General features: G+C 47.2%; 1 protein-coding gene across 2 annotated transcripts; it reads left to right on the top strand.

Annotated features, from left to right (window-relative positions):
* Positions 1–604: 604 nt before the first annotated feature.
* On the top strand, positions 605–10,884 carry wdr53 (WD repeat domain 53). 2 transcript variants are annotated; one of them, XM_078563420.1, is made up of 3 exons: positions 605–764; positions 3,387–3,871; positions 8,813–10,884. In XM_078563420.1, the coding sequence occupies exons 2-3, from the start codon at positions 3,392–3,394 to the stop codon at positions 9,431–9,433; spliced, it is 1,101 nt and encodes a 366-aa protein (XP_078419546.1). In that variant the 5' UTR covers positions 605–764; positions 3,387–3,391; the 3' UTR covers positions 9,434–10,884. The 2 variants fall into 2 exon arrangements, with proteins under 2 accessions (XP_078419546.1, XP_078419545.1); XM_078563419.1 differs by having other exon boundaries at positions 607–725.
* The last annotated feature ends 2,080 nt before the right edge of the window (positions 10,885–12,964 follow it).

Raw genomic sequence — 12,964 nt, 5'->3', positions numbered from 1 at the left:
CTAATTCTTCCTATTGACCAGCGAACTCCCGGGAGAGGCAAAAATGTAGAAAAAGAAACACGGGGGCCAAAGGAAGGCATTCTGGAAACTTCTTCTCAGCACTCCGCAAGCGAAGACCTGGACTCTTTCGGGAATAGTGCCACCTCAATGTTTAAAGTCTACCTGAATGAACCAACAGATTTAATGTTCTGTCAGAAGTTGGAAGACCTCACTTGGAATGAGGCTTTTACAGCACAGGAGACCTTCCTGCTTTCTGAAAGAGCTAGCCACTTCTTCTCAAGATCTTGCCCTTTCTGCATCCCATTTAAAAAAAATATTTTCACTCATGAATCATTTATCCATTCCTCTGCTCCGCCGCAAACAGGCTTCTGCAGCCCTCACTGGCAGTTTACTCCATGAGGGGGTTCGAGCCTTCATGTTGAACAGGGGGGGCCCTGTCAGTTTGTGGGGATTTTCTCAACACAGTTTCCCCGGCCTTAGGCAGGATTATTGTAACCTGTAAATGTACAGCAGCCTTTCTCTGCGGCCCGTGTTCTCGGGAATAGTGAGGACAGACAGTACATTTCCATTTGACAGCATTGCCCCGGGGCTGGGGCTGGGGGAGGGGGAGGAGGCGCCTCCGCGCGGGCAGCCGGCAGCCGCTGGGACCGTGACCGGCGCGCGGGGCGGCGGCTCTGAAGCGCGCGCATGTCCGTCTTCCGGCTGGGCCGCGTGCGGGGCCCTGGGTGAGATCAGCGGGATCGCAGCGCCGGCCGGGCCCGGAGGTGGGGACTCGGGGAGTGAATCCGTTTATCCGGCCGGAGTTATTCGGCACAGCGGGGAGGGGGAAGTGAAGGGGTTGGGGTTGGGGAGGGGGAGGGGGAGGGGGAAGTGAAGGGGTTGGGGAGGGGGAGGGGGAAGTGAAGGGGTTGGGGAGGGGGAGGGGGAAGTGAAGGGGTTGGGGAGGGGGAGGGGGAAGTGAAGGGGTTGGGGAGGGGGAGGGGGAAGTGAAGGGGTTGGGGAGGGGGAGGGGGAAGTGAAGGGGTTGGGGAGGGGGAGGGGGAAGTGAAGGGGTTGGGGAGGGGGAGGGGGAAGTGAAGGGGTTGGGGAGGGGGAGGGGGAAGTGAAGGGGTTGGGGAGGGGGAGGGGGAAGTGAAGGGGTTGGGGAGGGGGAGGGGGAAGTGAAGGGGTTGGGGAGGGGGAAGTGAAGGGGTTGGGGAGGGGGAAGTGAAGGGGTTGGGGAGGGGGAAGTGAAGGGGTTGGGGTTGGGGAGGGGGAGGGGGAGGGGGAAGTGAAGGGGTTGGGGTTGGGGAGGGGGAGGGGGAGGGGGAAGTGAAGGGGTTGGGGTTGGGGAGGGGGAGGGGGAAGTGAAGGGGTTGGGGTTGGGGAGGGGGAAGTGAAGGGGTTGGGGTTGGGGAGGGGGAGGGGAAGTGAAGGGGTTGGGGTTGGGGAGGGGGAGGGGGAAGTGAAGGGGTTGGGGTTGGGGAGGGGGAGGGGGAAGTGAAGGGGTTGGGGTTGGGGAGGGGGAGGGGGAAGTGAAGGAGTTGGGGTTGGGGAGGGGGAGGGGGAAGTGAAGGGGTAGGGGAGGGGGAAGTGAAGGGGTAGGGGAGGGGGAAGTGAAGGGGTAGGGGAGGGGGAAGTGAAGGGGTAGGGGAGGGGGAAGTGAAGGGGTAGGGGAGGGGGAAGTGAAGGGGTAGGGGAGGGGGGAAGTGAAGGGGTAGGGGAGGGGGAAGTGAAGGGGTAGGGGAGGGGGAAGTGAAGGGGTAGGGGAGGGGGAAGTGAAGGGGTAGGGGAGGGGGAAGTGAAGGGGTAGGGGAGGGGGAAGTGAAGGGGTAGGGGAGGGGGAAGTGAAGGGGTAGGGGAGGGGGAAGTGAAGGGGTAGGAGAGGGGGAAGTGAAGGGGTAGGGGAGGGGGAAGTGAAGGGGTAGGGGAGGGGGAAGTGAAGGGGTTGGGGAGGGGGAGGGGGAGGGGGAAGTGAAGGGGTAGGGGAGGGGGAAGTGAAGGGGTTGGGGAGGGGGAGGGGGAAGTGAAGGGGTTGGGGAGGGGGAGGGGGAAGTGAAGGGGTGGGGGAGGGGGAAGTGAAGGGGTTGGGGAGGGGGAGGGGAAGTGAAGGGGTTGGGGAGGGGGAAGTGAAGGGGTTGGGGAGGGGGAGGGGGAAGTGAAGGGGTTGGGGAGGGGGAGGGGGAAGTGAAGGGGTTGGGGAGGGGGAGGGGGAAGTGAAGGGGTTGGGGAGGGGAGGGGGAAGTGAAGGGGTTGGGGAGGGGGAGGGGGAAGTGAAGGGGTTGGGGAGGGGGAGGGGGAAGTGAAGGGGTTGGGGAGGGGGAGGGGGAGGGGGAAGTGAAGGGGTTGGGGAGGGGGAGGGGGAAGTGAAGGGGTTGGGGTTGGGGAGGGGGAGGGGGAAGTGAAGGGGTTGGGGTTGGGGAGGGGGAGGGGGAAGTGAAGGGGTTGGGGTTGGGGAGGGGGAGGGGGAAGTGAAGGGGTTGGGGAGGGGGAGGGGGAAGTGAAGGGGTTGGGGAGGGGGAGGGGGAAGTGAAGGGGTAGGGGAGGGGGAGGGGGAAGTGAAGGGGTAGGGGAGGGGGAGGGGGAAGTGAAGGGGTAGGGGAGGGGGAAGTGAAGGGGTAGGGGAGGGGGAGGGGGAAGTGAAGGGGTAGGGGAGGGGGAAGTGAAGGGGTAGGGGAGGGGGAAGTGAAGGGGTAGGGGAGGGGGAAGTGTTGGGGATGGGGAGGGGGAAGTGAAGGGGTTGGGGAGGGGGAGGGGGAAGTGAAGGGGTTGGGGAGGAGGAAGTGAAGGGGTTGGGGAGGGGGAAGTGAAGGGGTTGGGGAGGGGGAAGGGGAGGGGGAGGGGGAAGTGAAGGGGAGGGGGAGGGGGAAGTGAAGGGGTTGGGGAGGGGGAAGTGAAGGGGTTGGGGAGGGGGAAGTGAAGGGGTTGGGGAGGGGGAAGTGAAGGGGTTGGGGAGGGGGAAGTGAAGGGGTTGGGGAGGGGGAAGTGAAGGGGTTGGGGAGGGGGAAGTGAAGTGGCGAAGGAGTGGGAAGTGAAGCGTTAGGGGTCAGGGAGGGGGAAGTGAAAGGGAGAGGGAGGGGCAAGTGAAGGGGGAGGGGCAAGTGAAGGGGGAGAGGGAGGGGTAAGTAAAGGAGGTGGAGGGGTGTAAGTGAAGTGGGGAGGGATTGGAAGTGAAGGGGGACAGGCGAGAGAGTTAACTCCAGATCTGGGAGTTGGTGTGGGCCCACAGTGAGGAGAGAAGATATACAGGGTGCTGGACCTGGTGAGGCAGGAGACAAATGCATTGGCTGCTAATTAACCATTGCAGATTTGTCGTTACCTTCTGCTACCCAATATCTTGAGTATTTGTTGTTGTTAGTGCAAGGGGAAATGGTGGTCATTTTCATGTCAATTTGCACATTTTTTAGGTATTATGGCCACCAAGTGGACTGCGGGGGATTCATCTGCAATGCTGTGCCTGGATGTTAACAGTGAGAGTTTTGTGGCATCAGGGGCAGAGAAAGGAGCCCTAACAATCTGGAACTGCCGAGGTGCTGCCATCGGTCACCTGAATCTCGGAGATGACGACGATGTCACCTGTGTGTCATTCTCACAAACTTGTGACAGCATACTGTATGCATCTCACGGTGAATCAATCAGCGTGTTAGATATTCGCGCTCTTAAGGAACCCACTGAGCGTTTCCATGTAAACGAGGACGAGATAAACTGCTTGTCTATTAATGAAACAGGCAGCCATCTTGCAGCTGCAGATGATTCCGGATCAATAAAAGTCATAGACTTGGCAAGCAAAAAGGTCAGCCGCTCTCTACGAAGACATTCAAATATTTGCTCCTGTGTGACGTTCCGACCTCAAAGGCCACAGAGTTTAGTCTCCTGTGGATTAGATATGCAGGTATATATAGTACCTTAGGCATTTTGCCTGTGTGGTTACATAACTGGAGATTGAAAGGGAATAGAAGAGACATTTGACATGTGGTTTTTCAAGCAAGAAATCGTAATATAGGATCAGAAATTATTTCCTCCATTCAATTAAGCAGTTTTCTTTGATAAAACAAAGGTTGAAAATGATGGATTCTCAGTCCAGAGATAACTGCTTATCATTCCAGCTGATAACCAGATAGATGTTTCAGTTTGGAAAAACCCAGTACTAATTGTTCCAACAATATAGTATAACAACGTGGTCTTCAAACTGTCGTGGAAGAAAATATGTTCATTATATGAAATGATGGATACCTTATGAAATCGGACAGTTTTGCACCATCAATATTGTGCTGAGATCATTTATTGATTGGAGTATAGAAGAAAGAAATGTGAATCTAAAGCTCCTCGTGAGACGCAAACATTCATTTGCACGTGTAAATTGGTCCTTTTTGGGCTTCAATTATGAAGCAATAGTTATAAATAATCGGCTAGAAATGTTGCTGGAGAGACAGAAAGAGAATCTCTTATGCCGCCGTGCATCAGATCCTTTATCAGTTGTTGGCTCAGGTGCCCTACATTGACTCAGGCTTGCAGTCCTGCTCTGACCCAGCTTCAAGAAATTGTGTGAGAGGAGGCCAGTGTTTATTTCTTTATCCCAGTATATGTGCACCATGTAGATTCCTAATTCAAATCTGTTAATGGCTCTACTTGCAAACTAACCAAGATTCCAAATAGCTGAACACAGCTAATCGGCTTTTGAATTATATTCCTCTGAGATGAATCCCAGTGCTTTATTAACCTGTGTTGCTATTTTAATGATTTATGGGCAGTTTTAAACAATTCTGAGCCACATAATATTAGTGCAGGTGATCAAAAGCTTTGTCGTAGAGGTAGGTTTTAAGAGCTGTCTTAAAGGAAGAAGGGGTTTAAGGAGGAAATTCCAGAGCTTAGGGCCAGGCAGCTGAAGGCAGGGCCACCAATGGTGGCATGTTTAAAATCAGGGTGTCAAGAGAACAGAATTAGAGGACACATATCTTGGAGGGTTCTGGGACTGGAGGAGATTGCAGAAGATGGGGAAGGGATTTGAAAACAGGGATGAGAATTTTAAATTTGAGATGTTTCTTAACCAGAATTGGTATAGATCAGTGAGCAGAGGTGTGATGAGTGAACAGGACTTGATGGACATTGGCAGCAGAGTTTTGGATGGCATCAAGTTTATGGATGATAGATTTTGAGACCAGCCAGTAATGTGTTGGAATAATAAAGTCTAGAGGTAACAAAATGATATGGGTTTTAGCAGCAGATGAGCTGAGGTAGGATTGGAGTCAGATGATGCTGCCGAGATGGGAATAGAAGTCTTGTGATCAAATGTGGCATCAAGGTTGCAAACAGTTTGATTCAGCCTCAGACAATCACTAGGGAGAGGGATGGAGTCTGTGGCTGATTGTAGGTAGGGACTGAAAACAGTGGTCTTCCCAATATTTAGTTGGAGGCAATTTCTCACCCAATACAGGATGTTGGTTGGACAAGCAACAATTTAGGGACAGTGGAAGGATCAAGAGAGGTGGGTGGCGACAGTATACACGTGGAAACTGGTGTCATGCTTTCTGAAGGGCAACATGTAAATAAGAAATAGGAAGTGGGGTCAAGAATAGAGGCTTGAGGAACACCAGAGGTAATGGTGCATCAGTGGCAACAGAAGTAATTGTACGTGATTGGCTATGATTAGATAGATAACAGTAGAACCAGGCATGTACAGTTCTACCTGGATGATGATAGGCATTGGGGAGGAAGGTGTGGTCAACAATATCAAAGATTTCAGGTAGATTGGGAAGGACAAGGAAGGTTAATTTACTTTTGTCACAATCACGTAGGATGTTATTTGTTGGAGCCGTTTCAGTACTATGATTTGGAGGGGGTGAAAACCTGATTGGAAGGATTTAAACAGAGTTCTGGGAAAGTTGGAAATGGATTTGGGAGCCGACAACATGTTCAAGGAGTTTGAAGAGGAAAGGAAGTTGGAGATGGGGCAATAGTTTGCAAAGATGAATGGTTCAAGGGCAATGATACCAGATTTGAAGGGGTGGCGGGGGGGAGGGGTCAACACCAGAGCAGAAAGAGCTGTTAACAATATCAGCTAATATGGGGACCAGGAAGGGAAGTTGAGTGGTTAGCAGTTTAATGGGCATAGGGACGAAAGAGGCAGTGTTGGGACTCATGGACAAAGTTTTCTCAGAGAGGACTTGAGGGGAGATAGGAGAGATACTGGAGAAAAATACAAGTTCAGGACTAGGAGGGAAACTAGAGACTAATATAAACTCAAGTCTAGGGCAGGGGAAACCTTAGAGAAGGTTTGACCCGATGGTCTTGAGGAACGGAGGGAAATAGAAGAAGCTGATCAACTGGTCTATCTCTCACTGACAAAGAAGACCATGACCACTTTGCACTTATTGTTGGAGGGGAGGGTGGAGGAGACAGGGCTGAGATTTAAGAAGATGATTTGCTGTAGAGAAGAAAAATGCCGGGGGTTAACTCTGCATTCCAGGATAATGGAAGCTTTGGCAGACCAGAACAGAGCCCAATAGTACTTTGTGGTCTAGCCAGATCTGGCGGTGGATGGCTATACTAGTTATCTGACATATCCATTTAAGTTGCATCTCTTGGACTTAAAGGAGTGGTGATGAGGGCCATGCCAGGGGAACATCCAGGGTGAGAGAGCATAATGCTTTCAATGGGGACTAGGGCATTAAAGGTAGAAGTGAAGGTGCAGCTAAGCAGATCGGTAGCTACAGAAATGTATTAAACAGAGCTCCAAAAGCTAGACAGTTTTGATTTTGAAAGTGTAGTTTTAAGTGAATCGAATGATTTTTTTTTCTGGGCTTACACAAGAAGAAAGTAGGATTGGGAGGCGATAGGAGGACATTGGTTGGAGAATGATACAAGGAAGTGATCAGATTTCCCAGTATTGGCAAAGAAATAGGTAAAATAAGTAATTTTAAATATTCTGCTTTTGTTTAGATATTAAGATGCTTTTGTTGTTCTTGGAGTTAGCACACTTTCTCCAATGAAAGGTTAAATAAATTGGAACGGTCATTCTAAATACAGTAACTATTCTAGAAAGGATGAAAGGTGTTCAGGTTGTGCAATTTGTTTTTGTAACCAATATAAAGATCCAAGATCTGAGCTTTCACCATGCAGTGAAATTCTACAATTAGCCATAGAATTATACAACACAAAAAGAGACGATTTGGCCCCTTATGCCTGTGTTTGCTCTTTGAAAGAGATATCCAATTAGCCCTTTGCAAATTTTTCAACTTAAAGTATTTATCTAACTTATTGAAATTTATTATTGAATTGTTTCCATCATCCTTTCAGGCAGTACTTTCCACCTCATAACAATTCGCTGCTTGAAAAAAAAACATCCTCCTAAAATAAAAGCAAAGTAAAATAAAAGTCAGTTCCAAAGAACAGTCGCATCGAACTGGAAATGTTAACTCTGTTTCTCTCTTCACAGATGCTGCCAGATCTGCTGACCAGCACTTTGTTTTTATTTTAAAAACCCTCTTGTTGCATGTGGTTCTTTTGCTAATTATCTTAAATCTCTGTTTTCCGGTTACCAAACCTATCACTGGGAATAGTTTCTCTTCATTTACAATGGTAAATGTTGACAGGAAATCATAGTCAATGACCAGAATTACTGGCGATAAGATTTATGTACCAGAAGTGTATGCCCTATACAAGATTTGAAAAAATAGGCTTAGCAGATATACTTGCACAATTAAGAGCAAATTTACAAAACCTGCTCATAGTTAGCAGAATTCCACTGAAGCATATTTGGATGAGTTGGGGGCCTGGGGGTGGAGGGAATCCCAGTCCAAATCTTATTACTATGTCTAATTGAACAATGAAAAGCCTTCAACTTTAGAACCGTGGATCTTACAAACTCACCTTCTGAATCTCCAAAGCCTGTCCATCATCTACAAGGCACAAGTCAGGAGTGTGATGGAACACTCTCCACTTGCCTGGATGAGTGCAGCTCCAACAGCACTCAAGAAGCTTGACATTATCCAGGACAAAGCAACATGCCTGATTGGCGGCCCATCCACCACCTTCGACATCCACTCCCTCCACCACAGATGCATAGTGGCAGCAGTGTGTACCGTCTACAAGATGCACTACAGCAACTCACAAAGGCTTCTTTAACAGTGCCTTCCAAACCCGCGTCCTCTACCACCTAGAAGAACAAGGGCAACAGATACATGGGAACAACACCACCTGGAAGTTCCCCTCCAAGCCACACACCATTCTGACTTGGAACTATATCGCTGTTCCTTCACTGTTGCTGGTTCAAAACCCTGATCTCACTCCCTAACAGCACTGTGGGTGCACCTACACCACATGGCCTGCAGCAGTTCAAGAAGGCAGCTCACCAGTACACCTCGAGTGCAATTAGGGATGGGCAATAAAAATGCTGGCCTAGCCAGCAAACCCATGCTGCGTGAAAGAATTAAAAAGCTTGGGGGTCCCAGTAACAATTATAGCACCCCACCTGTTGCTCAGACTGAGATCAGCCAATTCATGACAATCCAAGGAGCCGACTTGTAGCTTCTGGTCTGGGTCATTTAATGTCCACTGAATAGACAATCCAGACAGGAAAGTTTCCTGTAACTGTATTCCTGAGATCTGAGTTCTAATATTGCGCATCAGCCAACTAGAGGAAAGAAGTCCTACTCCCGTTTCTATTCCGGTGTATGGGAATAATCACAAGTAAATGTCATCCCAAAAATCCTAGGTGTTTTTCCTTAATGTCTTGGCTGTTAGTTTACTCTTGGCTGATAAATTACAAGGACATTTAATCCAATTGTCATCCATTCACTTCTAAAATGATTTGCTTTCTTATTTCCCTGGGAAGGTGATGCTTTGGAACTTGCAGAAAACGCGCCCTGTTTGGACTGTGAACCTTCAGGACCTAGCGCAAGAAGAGACAGAAGAAATGCAGCAGCAAGCTAGTTGCCAGCTTTTCAATCCACCGCTGGCCTACTTCACAACAGTTGCCAGCTGTGGCAACATATTTGCCTGTGGGGCTGAAGACGGCAAGATACGGTTATTCAGAGTGACAGGAACAAGGTTTGAGTTGGAATATGGGTTCCGTGGTCACAGTCTGGGTGTTTCTCAGGTTCATTTTCTGAACTCTCTTTCTCATCCTTATTGGCTGATTTCTGGAGGGAATGATGCAGAAGTCATGCTGTGGGATGTCAGTGAGCAAATCATAACTGATGGCAAAGGCCCTTTAAAATCAGCTGGAAAAAAATCAGTTGGCTCCACCGCTAAGAAAAGCCTTGGAGCTGAAGGAAGTGACCATGGTGCAAAAGCCTGCAGAGGAAATAAAAGTAATCACATTTTGCCAAAACTCAGGATTAACCATGGAGAAAAAGTGAACTGGATTTCTGCTGTAGACATAAAGGGCTCTAAAAATATACTAGTTGCTGACCAGAGTTATCAGATATCACTGTACCCTCTAACAGACCTATAGATAATGCAGTGAGTGATAATATTAGATGCTAGAGACTGTGCCTTAGTAAAACAGAGAGAGTAAAAATTAATCAGTGGAGCTCCAGCAAAGTTTGAGGATGTTTTAGTTAAAACCCAGAGGCACGAGGTGAAATTTGAGGGCCACCTGCATGTGTTTTCTTATCAATAGGTTTGATATATGACCTTTTTGACAGTAGCATGTATAATCCAAATGACTATTAGAAAAATCCAACAAGCAGCAGCCTCACAAACCGGCATAATCATAAATGTTCTTTCCATTTAATGGAATTATACAGAAAAAGTCATGTTCACAAAACTTTATCCTCTAGCAGTGTCTGAGAATTGGGAGTATGTATAAAGAGGTTTGAAGCCAACCAGTATTTTAGGGAACCCCTTTGAGAGCACTGGGACGATGTCCTTTAATCTGGGAATACTGAAGAGGGGACTTTCTAAGATCACTGGGGGTGGTTCCCTTGGGTCTGGAAGCAGAAGTTGTAGTTCTGAGATCAGAGTACTGGAAGCATGAAGTAGGAGTTTTGGAGCACTGAGGAAGGATTTGAACAATATCTGAGAGGGGCGGGGTGGTCCAGCTGGATTAGACAGGAGATTTTGGAGTATTGAGGATTGCTGGTATATGGCAGTATTTGGGTTTCTGAGTTTTTTTGTATTAAAATCATTTCTTGATCCTGAGATTTTTCTAAGTGAAGTTTCAATATCAATAAAGAGGAGTGTGACTTGAAAAAAAATCCTTTCTTGATAAATATTTTAATAATCCTCAATAAATAAACCCTAATTGTGGATGATGATTAATGATGTTTTCTATCAGGCAGTTCAAATTCATTTTAGGGAAAAAGACAAACTATCAAGGCCCCAGAAGATGAAATGGCACATTGTTTTACTCTTCCAAGACACTCTGATGCATAGTTTGTACACTGGGGAATTTAATAAACTGCACATGCTCAGAATGCATAGATGTGGTTCAAAGGTCCAAACAGCTATTTTAAGGTACAACTATCCTTTTGAAGCCAAGGATGTTGAAACAGGCTGAGGCCTTGAAGTAACCACTTTGATGGAGTACAACTCGAGAAAATTAGTAACTACATAATGCAGCTTGAGTGTGTACAATTTACAAAATTTTCCAACATCCACTGTGACATTTTATGTACAAGTACATAAGCTGTCATGACTCGGGATAGTGCACTGCAGTTTCAAGCCCCACTGCTCCCTAAGCCATGACAAACGTGAAAAGTTTGATCAACCCACCTAATTGTTTAATTTAATAATTAATAGAATATGAGTTAATAGAATATGAGCACCAGGTTTGTAAACTTAATAAGTAAATAACTGTTTGTTGAATAAATTGTCTTTTACCAATGGCAAAAGAAAGAAATATGAACTTCTAATTTCTAACTATGTCCTAATTTCTACCCCTTCTTAAATCCCTATACACACACATACAAGGCACAAAAGATACAAAAAAACATGGATTTTAAGGGTGGATAAAACAGTTCAATAGCACCAATTCCGGAGTACAGTATTCGATGGGTTGATTTTGGTCGATGTCTTGCCTTTCAATATCTCTAATGGTGATTTTCCCCTTTGCTTCTTGACAGGGGTTTTCAGAGAGCGAGCAGGTTATAAAGATATGAGGAGAAAAAAGCCATTACTGTAGGAGTACAGAAATCTTACACACACAGGATAAAGAGGTTTTAGGTCTTGTTCCTTTCAGGCTAGGAGTTGTTCTGCTGCACTGCTCTCACACAAACCCTGGCCAGGAGCCAATTAAAACGTTACCAGGCAGTTCCCCATTAGACCAGACTCCTCCTTGACACCATCCTGTCTTTCATGGCACACTCTGGTGCAGGACAGCAACATTGTATATACCCCTCACAGTGTTCCAGCAGACATATCCTCCAAACTGCAGTCATTGTAATTTTAATCCACAGTCCAACAGAAGTAAAAAGATATGTTCTTTGCAAAGCAACCAGGCCCATTATCCATTTTTGCTCTGAGTTACAATCCTTAGGTTATTGGATCGGCCAACATCCTGGACATTTGACAGACAAATGACCCACTCTGTCACGAATGTGGTACAGGATCCCAACAATTTCAGACCTTAACTGATCATGAAATACCAGCCAGCTTTGATTGTTTTCAAGATATGGAGCTCAGCCTCACAGTTTAAAATCTGGATAGAAAATCTTGGGCCTGAATTATAATGTGTGTGGACGAAACTGTAGAGTAATTATCCGATAATATATTGCTGAGCTGTGACTTAGGCGTGTTTATGTTGCATCCATGACAAATTCTACAAATGGGAACTTTTTGATTATCCAAATATTACATACCATCACCAATCACATATCTGCAAATTACTCCCACAGACTTAGCTGGGCTAATTGTTGATTTCTGAGAATCCAGAACGGAGCATTCCACAGAGCTGTGACAATAGCTAGGATTTTCCTGCAGTTGTATGTTATTTCTGTATTGAGATGGATAGAAAACTGGTTGGCAGACAGGAAACAAAGAGTAGGAATAAACGGGTCTTTTTTCTGAATGGCAGGCAGTGACTAGTGGGGTACCGCAGGGATCAGTGCTGGGACCCCAGCTATTCACAATATATATTAATGATTTAGATGAGGGAGCTAAATGTAATATCTCCAAATCTGCAGATGACACAAAGCTGGGTGAGCTGTGAGGAGGATGCAGAGATGCTTCAGTGTGATTTGGACTAGCTGAGTGAGTGGGCAAATGCATGGCAGATGCAGTATAATGTGGATAAATGTGAGGTTATCCACTTTGGCAGCAAAAACAGGAAGGCAGATTATTATCTGAATGGCTATATATTGAGAGGGGGAATGTGCAATGAGACTTGGATGTCCTCGTACACCAGTCGCTGAAGATAAGCATGCAGATGCAGCAGGTGGTAAAGAAGGCAAATGGTATGTTGGCCTTCATGGTGAGAGGATTCGAGTACAGGAGCAGGGATGTCTTGCTGCAATTATACAGGGCCTTGGTGAGACCACACTTGGAATATTGTGTGCAGTTTTGGTTTCCTTATCTGAGGAAGGATGTCCTTGCTATAGAGGGAGTGCAGTGAAGGTTTACCAGACTGATTCCTGGGATGGCGGGACTGACATAGGAGAGATTGAGTCGGTTAGGATTATATTCGCTGGAGTTCAGAAGAATGAGGGGGGATCTCATAGAAACCTATAAAATTCTAACAGGACTAGACAGGGTAGATGCAAGAAGGATGTTCCCGATGGTGGGGGAGTCCAGAACCAGGGGTCACAGTCTAAGGATACAGGGTAGACCATTTAGGACTGAGATGAGGAGAAATTTCTTCACCCAGAGAGTGGTGAGCCTGTGGAATTCACTACCACAGAAAGTAGTTGAGACCAAAACAATGTATGTTTTCAAGAAGGAGTTAGATAAAGCTCTTGGAGCGAAAGGGATCAAAGGATATGGGGAGAAAGCGGAAGCAGGCTATTGAGCTGGATGATCGGCCATGATCATAGTGAATGGCAGAGCA

This window comes from Cetorhinus maximus, chromosome 19 (assembly GCF_964194155.1).
Source record: "Cetorhinus maximus chromosome 19, sCetMax3.hap1.1, whole genome shotgun sequence".
In the NCBI taxonomy this organism is placed as follows: domain Eukaryota; kingdom Metazoa; phylum Chordata; class Chondrichthyes; order Lamniformes; family Cetorhinidae; genus Cetorhinus; species Cetorhinus maximus.
The sequence above is the reverse complement of the archived record's forward strand: the minus strand, read 5'-3'. Positions and strand labels throughout refer to the sequence as shown.